At 41.5% G+C, this 25,463-nt stretch overlaps 1 protein-coding gene across 18 annotated transcripts in view; it reads right to left on the bottom strand.

Moving 5' to 3' along the window:
• Positions 1–25,463, bottom strand: part of Ccdc150 (coiled-coil domain containing 150) — a 118,067-nt gene that overhangs the window by 37,509 nt on the left and 55,095 nt on the right. For 11 of the 18 annotated variants that reach the window (XR_001778458.1, XR_001778457.1, XM_017312900.1 and 8 more), the window contains 3 exons: positions 17,003–17,074; positions 2,155–2,262; positions 1,674–1,736 (listed from right to left, as the gene is read on the bottom strand). The exons of 1 other annotated variant lie outside the window; for it this stretch is intronic. Coding sequence is in view for 15 of the 17 variants with exons in the window: in XM_017312900.1 (XP_017168389.1) it covers positions 1,674–1,736; positions 2,155–2,262; positions 17,003–17,074 (243 nt within the window). In the remaining 2 variants the exon portion in view is untranslated. Of the gene's footprint in view, positions 1–752; positions 1,082–1,673; positions 1,737–2,154; positions 2,263–11,655; positions 11,945–17,002; positions 17,075–25,463 lie in introns of those variants that run through there. 6 more of the 18 variants (XM_017312896.1, XM_006496332.1, XM_006496340.3 and 3 more) reach the window with 6 other exon arrangements.

The raw sequence follows: 25,463 nt of genomic DNA, 5'->3' as shown, positions 1-25,463 counted from the left end.
CTACCAGGACCCAATGAAATGACATTAGCCAAAATATCCAACAAGGAGGAGATAGAACCTGTAGAGACCACACTCAGTGGATAGTTATGACCCCCAGTTAAGAGATGGGGCCACCCAATCATCTCAAAAATTTTAATGTAGAATTGCTCCTGTTTAAAGGAAATGCAGGAACAAAGAAATGGAGCAGAGACTGAAGGAAAGGCCATCCAGAGACCGCTCCACCTAGAGATCCACCCCATCTGCAGACACCAAACCCTGACACTATTGCTGATGACAAAAAGCACTTGCTGACAGGAGCCTGATATGGCTGTTCCCTGAGAGGCTCTGCCAGCACCTGACCAAGACAGATGCAGATCCTACAGCCAACCATCAGACTGAGCTCAAGGACTCCAATGAAAGAGCCAGGGGAAGGACTGAAGGGGATTGCAACCGCATAGGGAGAACAATATCAACTAATCAGACCACCCAGAGTTCCCAGGGACTAAACTACTAACCAAAGAGTATATACATGGAGGAATCCATGGCTCCAGGTACATATATAGCAGAGAATGGCCTTGAGGCTTGATGCTCCGGTGTAGGGGGATGCTAGAGTGGTGAGGCAGGAGTGGGTGAGTGGGTGGAGGCGCACCCTCATAGAGGCAAAGGGGAGGGGGGTTGTGGAAGAAAAACCAAGAAGGGGGACAACATTTGAAATGTAAATAAATAAAATAAGCAATTGAAAACAAAAGATTCAATGTGTGGTCTTCACTTACCGAATCCTGTTTAAGAAGATTTGATGATTCTTCACTTAGGAAGGGTCTTGAGGCAAGAATGTCTATTTTGCCTTCTAGTCTTCCCTCCATGGTTTTAATGGCATTTAAAAGAGTCTTTAGGGAGATCCTGGAGTCTCCCATCCCCTGAGACATTCTCATAGAAGGCAAGGTGGGTGCAAAGCTCACTCGGCGCGCCACATTTGGAATAACACTGGGCAGGGCGACTGTGGCAGCCCTTTCCTTTACATTACTGACATAAAACCGAGAGCCTTCCAGGGATTTAGAAGATGTGGGCCTCTCTGGAGATCTCCTTCTTCTTGGAGGCATTACTAGTTACAAGTAACAGTATCAAGTAAACTCAAGGCTGGGTTTTCAAGGAATACCCACTTTAGTAGGAAGAATAGCAGAAAGTTTAGGAAGAAGCTGGAAAATATATTCCTTGGCTTCAAGAATAAAAGATCACACTGCTTTCTATGACCTAGTAAGAAGCAGGCCGCAACCTGAGCTTCCCCGGGACACTATCGCTAATGACAGCCTCTTAGAGCTTTGTGACCTCACCACTCATCTGCAGAGTCAGTTGGTTAGAACCCCCTGGGCGTTCCATTTGAAGATATACTCTAGTACCATGGTAATGGTGGTGTTTGAACACAAAGTCACAGACAGAGTTTCAGCTTATAATGAGTTAAGATTTTTATAATCATTGTAAAGTATGCTATTTGCAGCATAGATGCAAATCTGCTAAATTTGTAATCATTGTACTGAATTGCTTTCTTTTAGTAAAACATCCATGGGTTTCATTCCTTACTAAGCACTTTCTATACTTTGCTTGCTTAACAACGAATATACTGAAATGTTATGTGACCTACTGCAGGTGTCGGCCTCTCCAGCCATTGTGCTAAGCAAGCTGCTTCACTATAATACCTCTTTCAGGTGAGCTTCTGTCTGCTCCAGATACGCCTTGCTGGCACTCAGCTCTGAGTTTGCCTACAATTCAAAAAACAAAGATACTTGTTCCTCACATTTGCAAAAAGTTAAGGCTCGAACTGAAAAAGCTTTGAGCTTATGAAACCCATACAAACATTCCATAACAATGATCCTTGTGGGTGGTCATGAAAACAACATATTTTTTCCTGAAAGGCAGAGTGTCCTGGTCAACAAGCTCTCATGAATGTTAGAAACATGAAGCATGTTGACCATTCTAATTCTGGTGAAGGCATCTTTCTAACTCCCTCTAGCTCTCAGCAGAACCTTACACACAGCAGGGGTTTAAACTGAGTTTAAGAGAAGATCTCCACCTTTGCAGGATTGTGCAGGGGAGGGCAGAGGCACCAAGCAATGCCTCGAACTTGCACCATTGTACCGGTGCCTCACAGCAGTTGCTTTCTGCAGGCACTAGGCATACCTGAGTATATTTGACCTCTAAAGCCTTATTCAGCTTATGTAGATGGTCCTTCTGCAGCATGGTTTCAGCGAATGTGTGAAGCTGTGCTTCTAGCTGTTTAACCTTTGTCTACAAGGAAAACAAAGAGTGGAGGAAGATGTCATACGTTTTTGTTAAAAAAAAATAGAGAACACATGAAACTTGAAAAGCAAATCCTGCATTTTTCTAATGTTGCAAACAATTCTGTCTTAACTCATTGCTACAAGCAGGCTACAGCTGTGTAAACGGGTTAAGACAAGGCATCTGCTCTCTGTGGCCTAAGGAAAGTCCAAATGGAGATGATCATGAATAATTCCGGGAAGACTGTTCTGCAGATAAATCTCAAATACGAGTGAACTGTGGTACCAGTATTCAGAACAATTTCTGAGGGTGGATAATTAGGAGGAGAGAGAGAGAGAGAGAGAGAGAGAGAGAGAGAGAGAGAGAGAGAGAGAGAGAGAGAGAGAGAGAGAGAGAGAGAGAGAGAGAGATTGACTTGTATTTTGCTCAAAGAGAACTAGGAAAGTTAAATAGAGTGCTTATATGTTGCATTGTATTTTAAAATTACCTCCTAAAGGCATGGTGATACATACCTGTTATCTTAGTCCTTAAGAAGCAGAGGCAGAAGGGTTACTGTGAGTTCTTAAATAAGATTACTTTGTGACAGGCTGAAAAGCCTGGACTTGGTCCCGAGGCGAAAAGTTCATGGAAACTTAGTCTTCTGGAACCGTGGCATCCTGTAATAACGAATGCTCCAAATCTGTCCTCGCTTTAGTCAGTGGACAGATCTGTGTGCTTTCCCTCAGTATTGCTTTAAGTGCCTCTATGATTTTGACATATAGCTAAGTTAGATTCTTCACCAGTCCTAGGCAGTCTTTCAGCCGACCCTGGGCATGGATAGCTGAGTCACTGCCCTACAAAGGAATTTACCATTATCTAGGAAGGAAGGAAGGTTTGTGGTCTAAGGAAGAGCCAGAGTAGATACTTAGAACTATAGATAGCTGAGTTACACCCATACACAGGAATTTACAATGGCCTAGGGGGAAGGGGGACTAGAATAGGAACTATGACAAGGGCACAAGCCCTTGCCCCTGACTTCTTAGATTAAGCTGACCTTAGGTGGGGCTGCTTTTGATCCCAATTGTTGACAAGGGTTCTATCCCAGTTGGTTCCTGTTAGCTTTTAGTATGCATTCCTCTGTTTTGTGTAAAAGTCACTCATAAGACTGGTACTCGCTTTGAGACACATTACATTCAGATACCACACACTCTCTCTGTTTTCATATCTGTTTGTCACCCCCCTTTTTCGTCACCAACTCCATTGCCCACCATACCGGGAACCCAATTTTCTCCCACAGATTGAGGGTGGCTGACTGAGGCCGGTCCGCGGCATTTATGGAATAATAAGTTTTACTTCATCCTTAGGACTCACCATCTTGTAGCCTCCGAGGAACAGTGAAGTGCAGCCTACCGTCAGTTAAAGTACTTTATCTTTTATCACTTAGTAGGAATTCTTACTCAAGATATTTAAGACAGGAAGGAACACAGAAGCACTGGTCAGAAGCAAATGAACCCTGCTCCCTCAAGTCTGGTGATCTAGTAAGTGTTAAAAACCAGTCTGTTACCTGCTTATCAATAAGTCTGGGAACATGGCTAAATTAGGCCATGGTCAGATGCTCATACAGTTCCATTGATCTGAATACACACACACACACACACACACACACACACACACACAGAGTATCTATTATATATCCCTATAGATAGCAATATATATTGGTACCTATAGTTACATAAATTATGAGACAGCCAAAAAAATTAAGAGCTTCCTTTTAACCTGTTTACACTGTAATGTAAATATTGATTCATTACATTTCCTAGATATTTTTAGTATACATTGCAAAATTTAAATAAAGTATGACATATCTACAATGGCAGTTCATTTATAAATTGAAATGAGATTTAGAGTTAAAATAACCCAAATAGCCAATTTTTAAAATTCCAGTTTCATTTTGTGGCACTGAGAGTAAAGCCAGGACCGTACTATAAGTGTAACTCATTTCAACTGCCTTTCATTTGCCTTCAAGCTCTGAACCTTGTTTGTCTACTAACTTTAATATGAGGGAAAAATGAATGCTGACATGTTTGGCAAGCCTATTGTGAGATTACTCAACATTTCAATTGTCCAGTCCAGAGCCTAAGTGGGTTTCATTTTACATTGTTTAGCCCAGCTGTTAGCGGTTTGGCATGTTAGGCAAATATTCTGCCATTGTCCTAAGCCCTAACTCCAAATACATTTTGACTACAAATAAACACATTCAGGCAACTATGGTGATTTCAGCACAGTCTGGTCATTTTTATTTCTATGGCCCCTGCCTACTAGTCATACTGTAATATCCAAAATGAATTCAAGACCACCCAGTACCTTCCCCCTTTGAAAAGGACATTCCAAACTGTACTAGCAGGCAAAGTGCAGAGCCAGATAAGGAAGCTGGCTGACCAAACAAGTGTAAAAACATAGTTTTAGTGGTCAAAATGATTAAACCTGCAGCTACCAAAATAATATTAGCTGTTCTCAAAGAAATAGCCATAACAAAATTAGTAATTCTCCTGTTTCCTGCCCTTCTGACATGGGTTAAATGTTAACCAGATGCTCTGCTGACATAGATAAGCACCCGCCCTGCAGAATTGCTGTTACCTCCATCTGCACGTACAATTTGCTGATGGTTAAACTATCCAATTGTGTGTAACCATGACAATTTCCCCTATCCCCCAACTTTTTTCCTATATAAACCCCTAACTTTTGAGCCTCAGGGTTGACTCCTCTGTCTCCTGTGTGAGATATGTGTTGGCCCAGAGCTCCATCATTAAAATGCCTTGTGTGTTTGCATCAAGACAGTCTCTCGTGATTCCTTGGGTGTGCGCACTGTCTTGGGACTTGAGTGGGGGGTCTCCCCACTGAGGTCTTTCATTTGGAGGTTCCACCAAGATTTGCATGACACCCAGGAACCCCGAAGACCCCTTGGAGGTATGTCTGTGTGAGTCTTATATGTTGTCTGAATGCCCGAGTATGGGGCCGCTGAGTTTGTGTTTGGTTTCAGTTTTCTGGCAGCTGCCACTGTGGGCTGTAAGGACCCAGTGGCTGTGGAAGGAGACATCCTAGGGCCGTAGGCTGCAACCCTGGAAGACGTTCCAAGGGTGGAAGGGAGTGGATGTGGAATCCCACCCTGTCAGGAAGGGAGTGGAAGTGGAATCCCACCCCATCAGGAAAGTCAAGAGAGCCTGGCTTTTGTCTTTCAGAATGAAGGAGACAGAGTGCTCCTACTGGGAAGGGAGTAGAAGTGGAATCCCTCCCTGCCTGCCTGCCTATCTGTCTGTCTGTCTTGTTCACTTGTGTGTCCTCCTTCTGATTCTGTTTTGCTTTTGGTTTGTCTGGTTTCAGTCCTAAGGGGACGACTGGTTATCTTGGTTTGGTTTTAGGCCGGTCTTAGGTTTTGGGGGCCTTCTCATGGAAAGGGGCCCATTTGGGGTGGTTGCAGTGACAGGCAGATGTGCCAAAACGTCACTGGCCACAACGAGGACACTCTGGTGTGTAAGACGCCCTGTATTGGTCTTGTTTGTTCGGTTACTTTCTGTATCTGTGGAATTACTGTGACACTTTATCTGGAAGGTTTCGGTTGTGTGTTTTGTTTGTCTCTTTGCGTTTGGACTTGGACTGATGGCTGAGGACTGTTTTGAGTTATGCCCTCTGGAATAAGCCTAAGAATCCTGTCAGATCCCGATGCTGACCTCTTCCTTTCAGATCCTCAGCTGCACTGCCTCCCACTCTCCAACTCCAGAGAGCAGCCATCGGGTCACAGTGGTCCCACCCAGGGACCTGGAGCCTAGGGAGGAAAGAACAAGAGGTGGTCCCTGAGAAGTCAGCGGCACAGTTGTGGCTGCTGAAGGAGAGATGGAGGAGGCTGTAGAAGTGGCCGGCCAGGGGTGCCCTGTGGTATTCCTAGCCCTGGCTGCTTCTCATACTTGCCTAATTATGTTTCCCTTTCCCCTGGATCCCACCTGCCCATCTCTAGGCTTTGGCAGTAAGCCAGCGTGCCTCTTGTTAGCAGAAAAAGAGCTTTCACTTTGAGATGTCAGTGACCCAGCAGCTGGCTGTGAGAGCTGGGTTCCCTTCCCTGCCCCATGTATCTTCTCGGGGCCCCCTCCCTGCTGGCCATGAGTCTGTTCCAAGCTCCAGTGAGGGAGGCATCTGCCCACTTGGGGCTTCTCCTGTCCAAGGTAAGGAGCACCTGCGAGTCTAACCACCAGGCTCTGATGGGGGTTTTGTCTCTGTGGGGCTAGAAAGTGCCCCAACAATCTGACCAAGGTAACAGGAAGTTACAGAAGTTAGGAGAAGGACAGGGTAAGTCGGTAAGAAAGTTAGTGTAAATCAATAAGAAAGTGCAGAGGAGGAGAAACGAAGGAAGGATAGAGGTCTGGAGGGAAGTGAGTTAAGAGCAAAGCTTCAGCAGACTCAGGAGAGATGGATGACAGTGGCAAATAGAGAGGTTAACAGTGAGGAGAAGTGAAAATAGAGATGAAGGAGATTAGAGAGGTCTGAAATGGGAGCAATATTCTGAATGAGAAATATTTAGAAGAGGAACCAGTAAGTAAGAGACAGGCAAGAGGAAGAGTTGAGGAAACATGAGGCTGACAAAGACAGAGACCAGATTCAGAATCAGAGATGTGCAGTGAGACAGAAGGATAAAACAGGGTAGAGGTGAACTATGAGAGAAGATAAGTGATAGGATAGGGACGTGATAATTAGATAACATCCAAAGGAAGCAAAGACAAGGAGGAGAAACAAAAAGATATATCTACATCTACATCTACATCTACATCTACATCTACATCTACATCTACATCTACATCTACATCTACATCTACATCTATCTATCTATCTATCTATCTATCTATCTATCTATCTATCTATCTATCTATCTATCTATCTATGGAGAGAGAGAGAGAGAGCATTGTATGAGATCTCCATTACAGTTAGGAAACAGCAGCAAAGAGGTAAATAAGAAAGACTACAGCTCAGCAAACTGGCACATGCTGATAATGCTAGCACTTAGAAATGATCTATAAGGAACAGGGAGCCAGGGAATTAAAAAGGAATAAGAGAAGATGCTAGCCACAATAGTCAGAGAAACTAGAGAACTTAGATAGTACCTGGCAACTACAGAAAGCTTTTGGCTAAAGATCAATGTGTTTACTGTAAAGAAAAAGGGCACTGGGTGAGAGACTGCCCCAACAAAAAGAAGAGGAGCCCCCCCCCCCTGCCTCGTGACCAAACCCTTCCACCTGTTTGTGGCTAAAAGTAAAGGGATAGCAAAAGGGGGTGCTAACACAGAAGCCGAGTCCTTGGAAGAGGCCTGTGGCCTACCTGCCGAAGCAGCTAGAAAAGAGACTGTGTTTCATATTCCCCCCACCGACCAGTTCAAATCAAGTTAGAGAAGTTCCTGAGCACTGTGGACTTTTGCAGACTGTGGATTCCAGGTTTTGTTGAATTAAAAACAGCCGTTCGTATGGAAAATAATGAACAATAGGCCTTTGATGCCATTAAGACTGCCCTAATGTTGGCTTCAGCGTTAGGCCTCCCAGATGTGACTGAGAACAAAGATATTGCCAAAGGGGTTCTTACTCAGAGATTGAGGCCCTGGAAAAGACCTGTGGCACACTTATCTAAGAAATTAGACCCTGTGACAGTGGGATGGCCTGCTTGCTTGCACACCGTGGCTACTATAACATTACTGGTCAAGGACGCAGATATATTGGCTTTGTGACAGAACCTGGTAATCTCAGTGCTGCATGCCCTAGAAAGTGTGTTTAAGCGCCCTGATCGATGGCTGACTAACGCTCGCATGACTCATTGCCAGACTCTGTTGTTCAACTCTGATAGAGTCACTTTTGCCTCCCGCAAGTCTGAACTCAGCTACCCTGCTCCCAGACCCAGACTTTCAGCAGGTTCTTGCTGAGACGCATAGGTGACATGGAGATCTGACAGACCAGTTACTAGAGGGTGCAGATGTTACCTGGTTCATAGACTGGAACAGCTATCTAGAAGAAGAGAAAAAAAAACATACTGGAGCAGCTGTGGTAGCTGGACAGGCCCTGCCAGAGGACACATCGGCTCAAAAGACTCAACATCTACATGGATAGCAGGTATGCTTTTGCCACAGCTCATGTCTATGGGACCATATATCAACAGAGGAGTCTACTGACACCGGGAAGAAAAAGAAAATAAAAACAAAGAAGAAATGCTGGCTCTACTGAGGCCCTCCATGACCCTGCCAAGGTAAACATCATCCACTGTCCTAGGCACCAGAAGAGAGATACCATGATAACAAGGGGCAACAACATGACAGACTGAGAAGCACAAGCAGTTACAACCATGGCCCTGCTGGTGCTCCTGGCAATGGAGCCCGAGTTTGCCTACGTAGCAGAGGATTTAGCCCTCATTTCCAAAGATTCCAGTCACCAGTTCAGCAAAAATAAGAGACTGTGATACACCTCCAGGGAAAGAAAATCCTGCCACAAAGACAAGCAGAAGCTGTGATCAAACAGATGCATCAGTGGACTCACTTAGAGGTAAGCAAGCTCATCCAGACATTCTCCAAGCCTAAGTACCATGTACCAGGTTTAAAACACCTTGTGGAACAGGTGGTGCACAAGTGTGTGTCCTGCCAAAGAGTCAATGTCTGCCACACTATAGTAGATCCAGGGAAAAGACACTGGGAAGACAGACCCGGTGTCTACTGGGAAATAGACTTTACTGAGAAAAATATGTATATGAATACCCTCTGGGTTTTGTGAACGTACTCAAGATGGATAGAAGCTTTTCCCTGTAAAAATGAGACTGTTCAGATAGTCATCAAGAAGATTACTGAAGAAATGTTTCCAAGTTTCAGAGTGCCAAAAGCAATAGTGTCAGATAATGGCCCTGCCTCTGTTGCCCAGATAAGTCAGGGTGTGGCCAAGTATTTAGAGGGCAAATGAAAATTACAATGTGTGTACAGACCTCAGAGCTCAGGACAGATAGAAAGAATGAATAGAACTCTAAAAGAGACCTTGACAAAATTAACCATGGAGACTGGCGTAGACTTGGTGCTCCTTCCCCTTGCCCTATTTGGAACTGAAATACTCCCTCTTGATTCAGTCTAGTTACTCTTTTTGAGATTGTTTATAGGGCTCCCATGCCCATAACTGTCTTAAATGATGTGTTTAAATCTACATGTTGTTGTAATAATGATCTGTATGCTAAGTTAAAAGGCTTGCAGGTGGTGCAGAAAGAATTCTGGTCATAACTGGCTACAGTGAATGAGCCGGGTACCCCAAAGACATCCCACCAGTTCCAAGTCGGAGATCTGATCTACGTGCACCTTCATCACGCCCAGACCCTCAAGCCTCGCTGAAAGGGTCCCTGCCTAGTCCTGTTTCCTACCCCTTCTTATCTTCTTCTTGTTCTTAACCTTTGGCCCATGTTTCCTTAATGGCTTAAGTACAGTACAAGTTTTGATGTTCAGAAAACAAAATCAGTAACTGTAACAAAGTGAGACATCATTTCAGGATGATTAAACCTGCAGCTACCAAAATAATATTAGCTGTTCTCAAAGAAATAGCCATAACAAGATTAGCAATTCTCCTGTCTCCCGCCCTTCTGACATGTGTTAAATGTTAACCAGATGCTCTGCTGACATAGACAAGCACCCGCCCTTCAGAATTGCTGTTACCTCGATCTGCACATACAATTTGCTGATGTTTAAACTGTCCAATTGTGTGTAACCATGCCAATTTCCCCTATCCCCCGATTTTTTTCCTATATAAACCCCTAACTTTTGAGCCTCAGGGTCGACTCCTCTGTCTCCTGCATGAGATATGTGTTGGCCCAGAGCTCCATCATTAAAATGCCTTGTGTGTTTGCATCAAGACAGTCTCTCGTGATTCCTTGGGTGTGCATACTGTCTTGGGACTTGAGTGGGGGTCTCCCCACTGAGGTCTTTCAATACAATATACTAGTCATACAATACACCACCCAACAGTTTACACCAGACTCACCAGAAGCAGGGCAGCAAGATTTGCTTTTATACTACTGAGAAGAGAAAGAAGACAGGAGAAAATACATAGTGTATACTTAACCAGAATCAAAATCTAGGTAACCAACCAGGGGTGTCAGAAGTCAGCATGGTAATGACTTGTGAGGACAGTCCCTGAAAGGAGGTCCTGGTGCTATAAATATTCTATTTCCTGGTATGAGTACTGATTACATAGTTATCTTTATCTCATTTTTAAAAACCCATCAAGCCATGTTCTAATATGTAACTTTGTCTTAGAATCACTTATTTAGTAGATAATAGCATTTTCACGAGGTTGGTATAAGTCAATCAGTGATACACATCAGCACCTTTGTTCTTGAGACTCATAGGGAAAAAAATCCACAGGCAACAACTTAGTAATTAACATTCAGTCATATCTCATCGTTACACTAAATAAATCAAGGCATGATACTTAGCTCTTCAAGCGAGACCACAGGCATATGCCACAGAGCTCAACTTTGACATATACTTCCTATGTAACATAGTTAACCCAATATAACCAAGTTTAAAGACTACATAGCAGCCTAGTGTCTTGGCCATAGTTAGTATTTAGCTCATCCTTTATATCATTCTGCAAGATAGAGGAATCAGTTCTTTAAAATGTGCTAGCCCAAGGCTTGACTGACATAAAGATAAGCAGTATGTCTGATATTATGCAGATGTAGATAATTATACATACATACAAACAACACTACCACTAGGAGATGTTAACTAAATTGTAGGCAAAAGTTTCTTTTTATTTGACTATTAACATTGTCACTATTCTATAAATGTTGGAACATGGTCAAAAGAAAGATGCATGATGAACAAAGCCTTGGGGGAACTGTGAGAGAAGCCATGGTCATTCTTGTTGGATGTCAGAACATAGCTATAAAACCGAATCTGATACAGTGAGGCTATGCTGAGCGCTGTCCTCAGTGTACCCTGGATCTGGATCTGGCCTTCTGCTTTGCTGAGTGCTTTTTCCAGATAGAATCTATCATATGTGCCAGGCAACTGAGTTTAAATTGGTCTGTCCTGAGAATGTTCTGTGAGCCATGCTGGGTGCCACCTGTAGGCTTAGATTTTTTAAACCTTTATTAATAAGGGTTTTTAAATGCTTTGAATCCCCCTTTTAGTCCACCATCCAAAGGCAGGGGAGAAATGGTAAATAGGACAAGGGGATGTGAATTTATTTAGAAGTAGTTTTGGGGGGAGATTTTTAATCTTTGTTCTCAGAATACCAGCAGTCTGGTTTTACAGTGTCAGAGGTGGCAGGATCCAGCAGAAACTACCTGGCCTCTCTGCACTAGTCAGTGAGAGCAACCAGGACCACCCAGAATGCCAGGAATTTTTTGTAGTGCCTCTCTCAGTGCAGCCTCGAGACCAATGAAGAGCTGCACAACTGGCTATGCAGGCTCCCTGTCACTGGTCCTATTTATACACTCGCCTCTCTCCAAATATCACGGGTCCTCTCCTGGGTCTTGCCTCAGCAAATCATCATGTGAGTTTGCATCATTAGACATGACCAGACATTTCCACTTCAGTTCTGGGAAAGGGCTGCTCTGTCATTACTTAGCACGTGCTTACTTACCTTTATTTACATGCTTTTCTGATCGTGTTGTTCTGAACTCAACCTTCCTTGGATCACTGCTTTCTCTGTTACATTTATGTATAAAAGCACACTGAAGTAAGTTGTCTGTAGTGTTAGACTTTAATTCACCCTATTCTCTAAGGTCCTCAAATTCCAGGTCTCACAGACAGATCTGCTTAGGTCAATGAAGACTGACACATAAGCATAACTCATATAAACTGCCTTTCAGTGTGCCTTCCAATTCTGAGCCTCGTTTGTCTACTACCTTTAATGTGAGGGAAGAATGAATGCAGACACATGTGGTAAGCCTATAGCAAGAATACTCAACATTTCATCTGAACAGTCTGGAGCCTAAGTAGGCTTCATTTCCTACTGTTTTGTCCAGCTGTCCTCATCTATGGCTACACACAAGTCATCTGGGGAGCATGCTTCACTATTGTTGAGAGATGACCTTGCTATACATCAAGCTGGCTTCATTGTTCTCCTACCTCTTCCCTTTGAGTTCTTGGATTATAGGTGTAGTCCATCATGCCTGACTTCAACAGGGGAGCTTTACAAAGTGTTAAGTCTAGACCTTAAGTTCTGATTTAATTGTTTTCTTTGACATTACAGTCATAGGAAGTTTTTCTTACGTATCATGTACATTTTTAAGCATGCAAAACCTTAAAAGACCTTTTTTTAAATTATTAGATATTTTCTTTATTTACATTTCAAATCCCGAAAGTTTCCTATACCCTCTCCCCGCCCTGCTCCCCTACCCACCCACTCTATCTTCTTGGCCCTGGCTTTCCCCTGTACTGGGGCATATAAAGTTTGCAAGACCAAGGGGCCTCTCTTCCCAATGCTGGCCGACTAGGCCATCTTCTGCCACATATGCAGCTAGAGGCACAAGCTCTGGGGGTACTGGCTAGTTCATACTGTTGTTCCACCCATAGGGATGCAGACCCCTTCAGCTCCTTGGGTGCTTTTTCAAGCTTCTCCATTGGGGGCCCTGTGTTCCATCCTATAGATGACTGTGAGCATCCACTTATGTATTTGCCAGGCACTGGCATAGCCTCTTACGAGACAGCTATTTCAGGGTCCCTTCAGCAAAACCTTGCTGGCATATGCTATAGTGTCTGGGATTGGTGCTAATCATGGGATGGATCCCCGGTGGGGTAGTCTCTGGATAGTCCATTCTTTCGTCTTAGCTCCAAACTTTTTCTCTGTAACTCCTTTCATGGTATTCTGTTCCCTATTCTAAGGAGGAATGAAGACCCATTGTTCTTCCCTCTTCTTGACTTTCTTGTGTTTTGCAAATTGTACCTTGGGTATTCTAAGTTTCTGGGCTAATAACCACTTATCAGTGAGTGCATATCTAATGACTTCTTTTGTGATTGGGTTACCTCACTATGGATTATATCCTCTCTATATATCCATTTGCCCAAGAATTTCATAAATTTATTGTTTTTAATAGCTGAGTAGTACTCCATTATATAAATGTACCACATTTTCTGTATCTACTCTTCTGTTGAGGGGCATCTGGGTTCTTTGCAGCTTCTGGCTATTATAAATAAGGCTGCTATAAACATACTGGAGCATGTTTTCTTATTACCAGTTGGAACATCTTCTGGGCATATGCCCAGGGGAGGTATTGCTGGATCTTCCAGTAGTACTATGTCCAATTTTCTGAGGAACTGCCAGACTGACTTCCAGAGTGGTTGTATAAGCTTTCAATCCCACCAGCAATGGAGGAGTGTTCATCTTTCTCCACATCCTCAAAAGCATCTATTGTGACCTGAATTTTTGATCTTAGCCATTCTGACTGGTGTGAGGTGGAATCTCAGGGTTGTTTTGATTTGTAGTTCCCTGATCATTAAGGATGTTGAACATTTTTTCAGGTGCTTCTCAGCCCTTCAGTATTCCTCAGTTGAGAATTCTCTATTTAGCTCTGTACCCCATTTTTTAATGGGGTTATTCGAATTTCTGGAGTCCAGCTTCTTGAGCACTTTGTATATATTGGGTATTAGTTCTCTATCAGGTTTAGAATTGGTAAAAATCCTTTCCCAATCTGTTGGTGGCCTTTTTGTCTTATTGACAGTGTCTTTTGCCTTACAGAAGCTTTGCAATTTTATGAGGTTCCATTTGTCGATTCTCGATCTTACAGCACAAGCCATTGCTGTCCTGTTTAGGAATTTTTCCCCTGTGCCCATATCTTCGAGGGTTTTCCCCACTTTCTCTTCTATTAATTTCAGTGTCTCTGGTTTTATGTGGACTTCCTTGATCCACTTAGACTTGAGCTTTGTACAAAGAGATAAGAATGGATCCTATCGAAAGGACCCAGATGTAGCTGTCTCTTGTGAGACTATGCCGGGGCCTAGCAAACACATAAGTGGATGCTCACAGTCAGCTAATAGATGGATCACAGGGCTCCCAATGGAGGAGCTAGAGAAAGTACCCAAGGAGCTAAAGGGATCTGCAACCCTATAGGTGGAACAACATTATGAACTAACCAGTACCCCGGAGCTCTTGACTCTAGCTGCATATGTATCAAAAGACGGCCTAGTCGGCCATCACTGGAAAGAGAGGCCCATTGGACTTGCAAACTTTATATGCCCCAGTACAGGGGAACGCCAGGGCCAAAAAGGGGGAGTGGGTGGGTAGGGGAGTGGGGGTGGGGGGGTATGGGGGACTTTTGGTATAGCATTGGAAATGTAAATGAGCTAAATACCTAATAAAAAATTAAAAAAAAAAGAATGGATCAATTTACATTCTTCTACAGGGTAACCACCAGTTATGCCAGCACCATTTGTTCAAAGTGCTGTCTTTTTTCCACTGGATGGTTTTAGCTCCCTTGTCAAAGATCAAGTGACCATAGGTGTGTGGGTTTATTTCTGGGTCTTCAATTCTATTCCACTGATCTACCTGTCTGTCATTGTACCAGTACCATGCAGTTTTTATCACAATTGCTCTGTAGTACAGCTTAATGTCAGGCATGGTGATTCCACCAGAGGTTCTTTTATTGTTGAGAATAGTTTTTGCTATCCTAGGTTTTTTATTATCCCTGATGAATTTGCAAATTGCCCTTTCTAACTCAGTGAAGAATTGAGTTGGAATTTTGATGGGGATTGCATTGAATTTGTAGATTGCTTTCAGCAGGAGAGCTATTTTTACTATATTAATCCTGCCAATCCATGAGCATGGGAAATCTTTCCATCTTCTGAGATCTTCTTCAAGTTCTTTCTTCAGAGACTTGAATTACTTATCATACAGATCTTTCACTTCCTTAGTTAGAGTCACACCAAGGTATTTTATATTATTTGTGACTATTGTGAAGGGTGTTGTTTCCCTAATTTCTTTCTCAGTCCCTTTATCCTTTGTGTAGAGAAAGGCCATTGATTTGTTTGAGTTAATTTTATATCCAGCTACTTCACCAAAGTTGTTTACAAGTTTAGGAGTTCTCTGGTGGAATTTTTGGGGTCACTTATATATACTATCATATCATTTGCAAATAGTGATATGTTTACTTCTTCCTTTCCAATTTGATCTCCTTTTGTTGTTGAATTGCTCAGGCTAGGACTTCAAGTACTATATTGAATAGGTAGGGAGAAAGTGGGCAGCCTTGTCTAGTCCCTGATTTTAGTGGGATTGCTTCAAGTTTCTCTCCATTTATTTTGATGTTGGCTATTGGTTTGCTGTATATTGCTTTTATTATGTTTAGGTATGCGCCCTGAATTCCTGATCTTTCCAAGACTTTTTTCATGAAGGGGTGTTGGATTTTGTCAAATGTTTTCTTAGCATCTAAGGAGATGATCATGTGGATTTTATCTTTGAGTTTGTTGATATAGTGGATTATGTTGATGGATTTCTGTACATTAAACCATCCCTGCTGGGCGGTGGTGCACGCCTTTAATCCCAGCACTTAGGAGACAGAGGCAGGTGGATTTCTGAGTTCGAGGCCAGCCTGGTCTACAAAGTGAGTTCCAGGACAGCCAGGGCTATACAGAGATACCCTGTCTCGAAAAACCAAAAAAAAAAAAAAACCATCCCTGCATCACTGGGTGAGGCCTACTTGGTCATGTTGGATGATCATTTTGATGTGTTCTTGGATTCAGTTTGTGATGATTTTATTGAGTATTTTTGTATCGATATTCATAAGGGAAATTGGTCTGAAGTTCTCTTTCTTTGTTGGATCTTTGTGTGATTTAGGTATCAGAGTAATTGTGGCTTCATAGAATGAATTGGGTAGAGTACCTTCTGTTTCTATTTTGTAGAATAGTTTGAGGAGAGTTGGATTTAGGTTTTCTTTGAAGGTCTGATAGAACTCTACACTAAACCCATCTGGTCCTGGGCTTTTTTTGGTTGGGAGACTATTGATGACTGTTTCTATTTCTTTAGGGGAAATGGGACTGTTTAGATCGTTAATCTGATCCTGATTTAACTTTGGTGCCTGGTATTTGTCTAGGAAGTTGTCCATTAAAAGACCTTTCTATGACTATGCACATGTCCACCACTCTAAAGTCTACCATTAGCACTTTTTAAACTTATTGCATATTATTATCTCCTATGGGTCCTCCAATCTTCTTTTCCTTATTGGATGTGTTTCAAAAGAAATGGTAAATATACAATTTCTACTGCTGGAACTTTCTTTTTTTTAAATCTCACCTGATTCTAATGTGTACCTAAGACTTAGAACTCACAAATTAGAGAGATTAGAGATTAGTGTTTCCATTAGGGTTGGTTTAAGTCAGGCTCAGCCACATCAGTGGCAAACTTCCTGCAGTGTAGGTACCATGGGAGCAAAACTGGTGGCAACCATAACTCAGTACCTTCACACTCACTTACATCTCATCACACTACTCAGCACTACAGACTCAAATCTGTCAGGGATTTTTTTCTATGCTCTAACAGCATGGCCATGTACAAGTTGGTTGTTACAAAGTTTCAGACAGAGAATGGGTTGTGGTTTCATCATTACACCACTGGTCTATGAGCAGATGTCTCTTGGTCGATAATGAAGTTAAGGAGGATCAGAGGCTACAGAGTTACTGAATGACAGAGACTTTCTAAAAGTCTGTATATTTAATCCATCCAAAAAATACTATTTTAAACATCAGACAAAAGGTGGAAGATAAATCTCATACCTGGAGTTTCCCCTTTTCATAGGCGAGCATATTTTTGCTATCAGTAATTTTTTCCAAGGCCTTTTCCACTTTCTGCTGAGCAGAGTGAGAAATCAAACACATATATAGTTACTATTTACATACAACATGATTATCACCTCCCTTTTAAAACAGGTATTAATATTGTTATTTCTACAGAAAGAATATCAAAATTTCCTTGCAATGTACTGCAGCCTATAAGACCTTCCCCTAGACAATAAATCATTTGCTGACAGGAAACATGTACAGAGCTTGACAATGAAGATACAAAGGTGTAGGAGTCTCAGAGTATGCTGTCCTTTGTACCTGCATTCCTCTTTTCTTTGTTTCTGATTTGTTAATCTTTGGTAGATGTTTCCCTTGATTTGGTGTGGTTGTAATAGTGATTGTAAGCTGTTTGAAGAGGACCTTACAGATCTTAGGAACAATGACCACAAACTCTGGCAATAGAAGACCATTGAGTTATCACAGCTTTAAAAATTACCTCTCAGAAGTTGGAGGTAAATACCTATCTTGAAGATACCACACACTTAGACACCTGACTGGAAAGACCTGAACTGGATCTAAACACGAACATCTCCTTTCCTGTGGTTCAGCTTTCATAGTACCAAAAAGTACCGTGTAAGCTGCCAAGGAAGGCAAGCAATGAACAGTCATATCCTGATGTGATTCCTATGAACTAAAACAAGCATGGCAAGATATCATGAAAAGTACAGTCATGGCACCCATATCACAGTGGTAACCAACAGCTTTTTAAGTGGATTCATAGCCCAATGAATGTGAGGAAAATCATGCCTGATCCTACAAACCTAGCCAACTTCCAGGTCTAGTGAGGTCATGGATTTTAAAAGCATCACTATCACTTTATTAGATCAGTATAACTCCTAACCATATTCTAAAGCTTATTTTTATGCCCACAAATAAGTGCAATTCTTACTCTTCATCAAAGAAGCTTCCTTTTACAGCAAATGGAGACTGTTACAAAACCCCCTATAATTGGCTCTAAGTAGAGATCAATGCATTTAGAGGATCCCAGATACAATGGACATGATTCCAGACACATCTATACAACACAGCCCCGACACCTGAAGGCTCAAAAAACATCACAGCAGAGGGGCAGAAAGTTTGTAGAGCCAGAGAACATGAAAGCCTGTTGCGAGATTGTATCTTCTAGAAATGGCAGGGAAGCGATACCTAGTATACCTCAAAAAATAATCATCAGGGAAATGCAAATCAAAACAACCCTGAGATTCCATCTCACACCAGTCAGAATGGATCAGATCAAAAATTCAGGTGACAGCAGATGCTGGTGAGGATGTGGAGAAAGAGGAACACTCCTCTACTGTTGGTGGGATTGCAAGCTTGTACAACCACTCTGGAAATCAGTCTGGCGGTTCCTCAGAAAATTGGACATGGTACTACCGGAGGATCCCGCAATACCTCTCCTGGGCATATATCCAGAAGATGTTCCAACCAGTAAGAAAGAAACATGCTCCACTGTGTTCATAGCAGCCTTATTTATAATAGCCAGAAGCTGGAAAGAACCCAGATGCCCCTCAACAGAGGAATGGATACAAAAAATGTGGTACATTTACACAATGGAGTACTACTCAGCTATTAAAAAGAATGAATTTATGAAATTCCTAGCCAAATGGTTGGACCTGGAGGGCATTATCCTGAGTGAGGCAACCCAATCACAAAAGAACTCAAATGATATGTACTCACTGATAAATGGATATTAGCCCAGAAACTTAGAATACCCAAGATATAAGTTACAATTTGCAAAACACATGAAACTCAAGAAGAATGAAGACCAAAATGTGGACACTTTGCCCCTTCTTAGAATTGGGAACAAAACACCCATGGAAGGAGATATAGAGACAAAGTTTGGAGCTGAGACAAAAGGATGGACCATCTAGAGACTGCCATATCCAGGGATCCATCCCACAATCAGCCTCCAAATGCTGACATCATTGCATACACTAGCAAGCGTTTGCTGAAAGGACCCTGATATAGCTGTCTCTTGTGAGACTATGCTGGGGCCTAGCAAACACATAAGTGGATGCTCACAGTCAGCTATTGGATGGATCACAGGGCCCCCAATGGAGGAGCTAGAGAAAGTACCCAAGGAGCTAAAGGGATCTGCAACCCTATAGGTGGAACAACATTATGAACTAACCAGTACCCCAGAGCTCTTGACTCTAGCTGCATATGTATCAAAAGATGGCCTAGTCGGCCATCACTGGAAAGAGAGGCCCATTGGACTTGCAAACTTTATATGCCCCAGTACAGGGGAACGCCAGGGCCAAAAAGTGGGAGTGGGTGGGTAGGGGAGTGGGGGTGGGTGGGTATGGGGGACTTTTGGGATAGCATTGGAAATGTAAATGAGAAATAAAATATAAAAAAAATGGTTGTCTAATAGAGATCTGAACAATGGCAATATCAATAGAGGTGTTAACTGAGCAGGTGGAAGTCTCCTAGGGTCTCACCCCTAGACAAAGAACAGCAACAACTGATGACTGCTGACAAAAAGACATTACCCAGAAATGAGTCCCTAATCCGTCACCCAATACACGATGGTCAGCCATAAATCAACGATGGTCAGCCATAAATCAAATGCACGCAAGACCTATTAAAAAGAAGTGGGCTATATTTACATATGTGTGGTATCTATTTATCTACATAGACAGACATGTCAGGAATCATAATGGGACAAGCTAATAACTAGCAGGTGATCATCCTGAAATGGCCTGCTTTGGATTATTATATAATCTGCGACAGGTGCATCCTTATTAAGCAAGGCTGTAAGGGATTCATTTTAGAAAAGATTCCTGCTATTAATATGCTTTCCCTGTTATTATTAAACATAAATAACAATCAATAAGTAATAGCACATCCCTTTGGAGCAAATCTCTGCAGATCCACGAAGATGTACTGTCTTGTAGTGATGCTATATAGACAAATAGATGACTTAAATTTTAATGATGATCTGAGAGTGTGGGGGACTTTTGGGATAGCATTGGAAATGTAAATGAAATAAATACCTAAAAAAAAAGAAATAAAAAAAAGAATTCCTAAAATTATATCTGTAGTTATTAAGCTCTATTACAGTGGGACTGCTATTAGATTCTTTTCTGATAGTCAAAACTGCAATGAGAACTCTGCCAGTCTCCCAAGTGTCACCAGTTAATTTCTCTTAGATGGTAACCCAACTTTTCTCCCACGCAGAGCACATTCCAAGAGGTTGTAAAACAATTAACCAAAGGTCATTTAAAAAAAAAAAAACAAAAACAAAAACCTGCCGGATGGTGGTGGTGCACGCCTTTAATCCTAGCACTGGGGAGGCAGAGGCAGGCAGATTCCTGAGTTCGAGGCCAGCCTGGTCTACAAAATGAGTTCCAGGACAGCCAGGGCTATACAGAGGAAATCCTGTCTCAAAAAACAAAAAAAACCAAAAAACAAAAAAAAAAACCAAAACCAACCAACCAAACAAAAAAACCCAACCAAACAAAAAAACCCCACAAAAAACCTATAGGTCATAAAAAAAAAAAAAAAAAAAAAAAAAGGGAACTAACAATTTATTATAGGTGCTAGGACAGAAAATAAAATATTGACTGGGTTTATCTATACAAAATTCCACTAATAATGGTTTTAAACCTTCAGTGAACCTGTGGAGCTGAGAAGGGTGATGGATGTTTAGCCAGATAATTACTCCTAATGGATATGCATGTAAACATTCTCAGTTGTAAACTTCTATTTCAATTTATGATTTGATTTTTGTGTGAACTTGTGATGAACTCTGTAACATGTAATCATGTTTTCTGAAAGATGTTTTAAGTGCTGAGGACAAGAGAAGAGTCAGAACTGAACTCAGAAGAATGGAGGTGAGAACTGATGTGAGAGAGTAACTGAGCTGAGGGGAAGTTTTTAGACAGAACACTTTTTAGACAAAACTGAACTCAAGAACTTAGAAGTATAGGCACAGCATTGGGAGAAAGGGCATTGAGAGTTAGAGCATTATTGTGACATCAGAGCAGGAGGAGAGAGCAAGATTAGAGGAAGAATGCAGAGTGAAATAATTTAGAAACTATCGGTAACTTAAAATACTAAGAGAGCAATGTGCATGCAGAATGCAGAGGGAAAGAGGAAAAAAGAAGACACTGCAGAGAGTAGAAGGAACAGGCAGGCTTCTCCTTACCATGGGGCAGAACAGGTCCCATGGTAAGGACAAGGCAGGCTTAGTCTTATTATAAAGCAACAAACCAACATGGGTTTAATTCATTTAGCATTAAAAGGGTAGAAGCCTTTTCTCTATGCAATAAAGATTGGAGCTCATTTTCTTTTGCTCCACATGCATATATAAGTATGGATGAGTGTGTAAGTATATAATTGTGAGAATGCATGCAAGCTGGGCCCAACTGAGTTTTAATGGAAATGTATAAATGAATAAATGAGCATGCATGAATCTGTATATGAATTTATGTGAGATTATGCATATTCGCTTAAGTAAAAGTCTTTCCTTCTGCGAGTGTTACTCTCTTCTCCTGGTTCAATAGAAGTTTATTGCTCCAAACTTCCTCCTAGCCCTACACGTAAAAGGCATCTGGACAATTGAGACAAGGCTCTAGCAATTAATCCTTTACTTAATCTCCTGCTGTTTTAGGATGAGGTGCTAAGTGCCAGAAATTGCAGTTTCTGGCCTCAGAGGATCACAGAAGGCAGGTCAGCTACAATAGCATAGTAACTTAGATAAGTAAACTTTTTATAATATAGCAACCCTAAATATCTCGTAAGAGAAAAGTCTTACCCCTGAATCTCATAAGACAAAGTCTTACCCTGCTGATGCTCTACCCCTTCGGCCGCCTCAAGAAGAACTGACAAGAAAGAAGAAACCCCCCACTGGAGCTGGCCACCGACAGAGAGACTGATGAAACATTAATAATCAAAGGACAAAAGGTTATCAATTTGAGAGGATGTGTGGGGTCTGAGGGAGGGCACATGGAAGGGGTTGGAAGGGAAGAAAAGGAAGTGAAAGACTGAGGTAATTACATTTTAATTTTTAAAAATTAATAAAAGATGTTAGGTGCTTATTTAAATTCTTGTTTACAGGCTACTAAATTGTTCCTGCACTTTAAATAATGGAAGAATATAAATTAGACATTACCCAAATGAATCTACACCTCAGACTCTGCCATGTGAAGAACACAAATGAAATTAGCATTTGCTTAGATAACCTTGGTATTATAAACAGATCAAAACAAAACTGGAGAATCACTTGACAAATAGCATACAAAGAAAAATGATAGTTTCTGTTACAATATATAGTTTTTGACTCACAAAAGTTTTTAGAATACTAGTTTTTTGTTTTTGTTTTTGTTTTTGTTTTTTTTTTTGTTTTTTTTTTGGTTTTTTGAGACAGGGTTTCTCTGTATAGCCCTGGCTGTCCTGGAACTCACTTTGTAGACCAGGCTGGCCTCGAACTCAGGAATCTGCCTGCCTCTGCCTCCCGAGTGCTGGGATTAAAGGCGTGCGCCACCAAGCCTGGCAGAATACTAGTTTGTAGTCTGTTAGAATATACAGTTTACAAATATTAAAATTTTTAGTCTGTTAGAATATGGTTTTAGACACACAAAAGCAGTAGTACTTAGAAAATCAAGAAGTAATCTTTAAAAAAATTACTTTAAGAAAGATAAGTTAGCAAGGATAACCAGTTCCACAGCTCAGCTCTGAAATGTGCCCAACAAAGAATGTGTAAGGCATGGTTACTAGCCACAGGCATCAGAACCTCTAAGAGACGAGGCCAAGTGGAAGTGTACTAGACCACTGTGGTGTGCCGTTTGAACAAGGTTATGGAGCCTGCTTTCTATCTTTTCAGAGGACAGTAGCTCCTCACCACACACCCCCTACAAGGTTGTTCTGCTTTACAAAGGCTCAAAAGCCACAATCCAACTAGTCATGGAAACAGCCAAAACTATGAACTCAAATAATTCTTTATATTGACAGTATTGTAGGGCATGTTACACAATGATGGAAAGTTGATACAAACACCCAGAAATTGTTTTCTAGGATATTATTATTATTATATTGGTTTTTCGAAAAAGGGTTTCTCTGTGTAGCCTTGGCTGTCCTGGAACTCACTCTGCAGTCGAGGCTGCCCTCGAACTCAGAAATTCACCTGCCTCTGCCTCCCAAGTGCTGGGATTAAAGGTGTGTACCACCATGCCTGGCTCTAGGATATTTTCTTACAGTTCTGGAAACTAAACCTAGAGCCTTGTACACATTAGGCAAGAGCACTATCCACTGAGCTGCATCGCAGCTTTAAAAATCATCTTTTGAGATTGAAAGTTAACAAAAGCTATTAAAGAATTTTAAAACTAGAGATATTAGACTATTGTAATGCTGTTTTTATAAGTATACATTTATTTAAAAAAATGATACAGGTTGAAAATAAAATATTAGTCTTGGACATAAGGCTGACTAGCGTCCTCGAAATGTCCCCCTGTAGCAAATGAGAACAAACACAGAGCCCCACAGACACACATTATGTAGAGAATAAGACACCTTGGAACAATCAGCCAGCCCTACATGGGATGTCATCACCAAATCTCTACCCTCAAACTCAGGAAACCCTTCTGAAGGGGAGGAAGAAAGAGTGGAAGAGCCAGAAGTAATGGAGGACACACATAAACACACACACACAAACCAAAAAAAAAAACAAAACCAAAGCCCTCTGAACCAACATGAGCAACACTCATATGAACTCCCAAAGACTGAAGGCATGCAGCAGGACTGCACAGGTCTGCACCAGGTTCTCTGCATATATATTATAGCTTCCAGTTCAGCATTTTAATGGGGTTCCTGATTTTTGCAAACAAGTGGATGTATGATTCTTATGCCTTCTCCTGGCCTCTTTTTTTTTTTTCTGTTGGTTTGTTCTGTCCAACTTTGATGTTGTAATTTTTACTTTATCTTATTATATTTTATTTTGTTGTATTTTAATATCTCTTGGAAGCCTGCTTTTCTTTTTTCTAATGAAAGACAGAAGGGAGTAGATCATGATGTGAGGAGAGGTTGGGGAGGAACTGGGAGGAGGAAAGGGAAGAGAAACTAATCAAGATATATTTTGTGACAGAAGAATCTATTTCCAGTAAAAAAAAATTAAAGGTGATAATATATTTGATTATTTAACTTTATTTCATCAAAGTCCTACATGCATAGATAATTTTATTTATATCTGGTGCTGCCATTTAGAAATGTATATTAAAAATCCAAGGGAAGTGGAGAAGCCTGCCACTCAGCCTGGTGTCAGGAACAGCAACCTTCCTACCTGAGGCCCTTTCTTCCTGTGGCTCCTCTGTAGGTAAGCACAGGTAGTAATTGGCTTAATTCTAACACTGCTAAAGACTGAAATGGCAGAAATAAACCTCTGTGGCATTTAGGGTTTTTTTTTTTTTTTTTTTTTTTCGTCAGTGTGACATTTAGGAAGAAAGAAGCTTAATTGAGAAAATGCTTTTATATAACTAGACTGAAGGCATAGGGCATTCTTGGTTAATGATTGATGTTGGAAGTCTCAGTTCCCTGGGGGCGGTGCCACCTGAGGAGATGGCCCTGGGTTGTATGAGGAAGCAGACTGAGCAAACCCATAAGCAGCACTCCTTGGTCTCTGCATCAGTTCCCACCTCCAGGCTCCTACCCTGACTTCTTTTCATGGTGGACTGTAAAGTGTTAAGGTGAAATAAACTCCTTTCTTCCTCAAGTTGCTTTTGGTCATACTGTTTTGTCACAGCAATAGAAAAAACAAACCAGGGCAAGCTAAAATTAGGCAATATGGGGGAAAATAATAGTAATATTTATTCATGCGCACTGCATGCTAAGCTTTACGATGGGCACTTGACACTAAATCCTGCAATCCTGAGAACCTGGTAAGATCAGGCTTTAATATGAAGTCTGTGATGTGATGCAGTATACTCCCAAAGTATATCTCTAAAGGCCAGTAAGAAATCATACTACAAGTTACCCCTAATTAATACTTTTAAGTTTAAGTCCCAACAAACAAAAATGCATTGCTAGCATTGGCTAGCAATAATTTTAATGAAAGTGCAAAACTGCTAAAAACAAATCCTGACAGCCCAGCTTTATAGCTTAAACTCTTATGTCCCACTGAAACACTCTGTGATGGTTTGATGGAAAAGATTCTAGGTAGACACAAAACTCAAGCCACAACTGAGGTATAAGTTATCACTATGAGACATTAAACAACAGGGAGCAGGAAGAACAGGAAAGAATTAATACTAAGCAAATAACTGATAAGATGTATCAAGATCACTAGTAGAAAGAGTCCATAGACTTGACAGTGTCAGTGGGCTCAGGAAATTGGGCAGGCAGATGTGGCCTTACAGATAACTAGACAAACCAAGCAGAGGCCTGGACAGTAGGCAAAGGA

Source organism: Mus musculus, chromosome 1, assembly GCF_000001635.26.
Source record: "Mus musculus strain C57BL/6J chromosome 1, GRCm38.p6 C57BL/6J".
In the NCBI taxonomy this organism is placed as follows: Eukaryota; Metazoa; Chordata; class Mammalia; order Rodentia; family Muridae; genus Mus; species Mus musculus.
The sequence above is the reverse complement of the archived record's forward strand: the minus strand, read 5'-3'. Positions and strand labels throughout refer to the sequence as shown.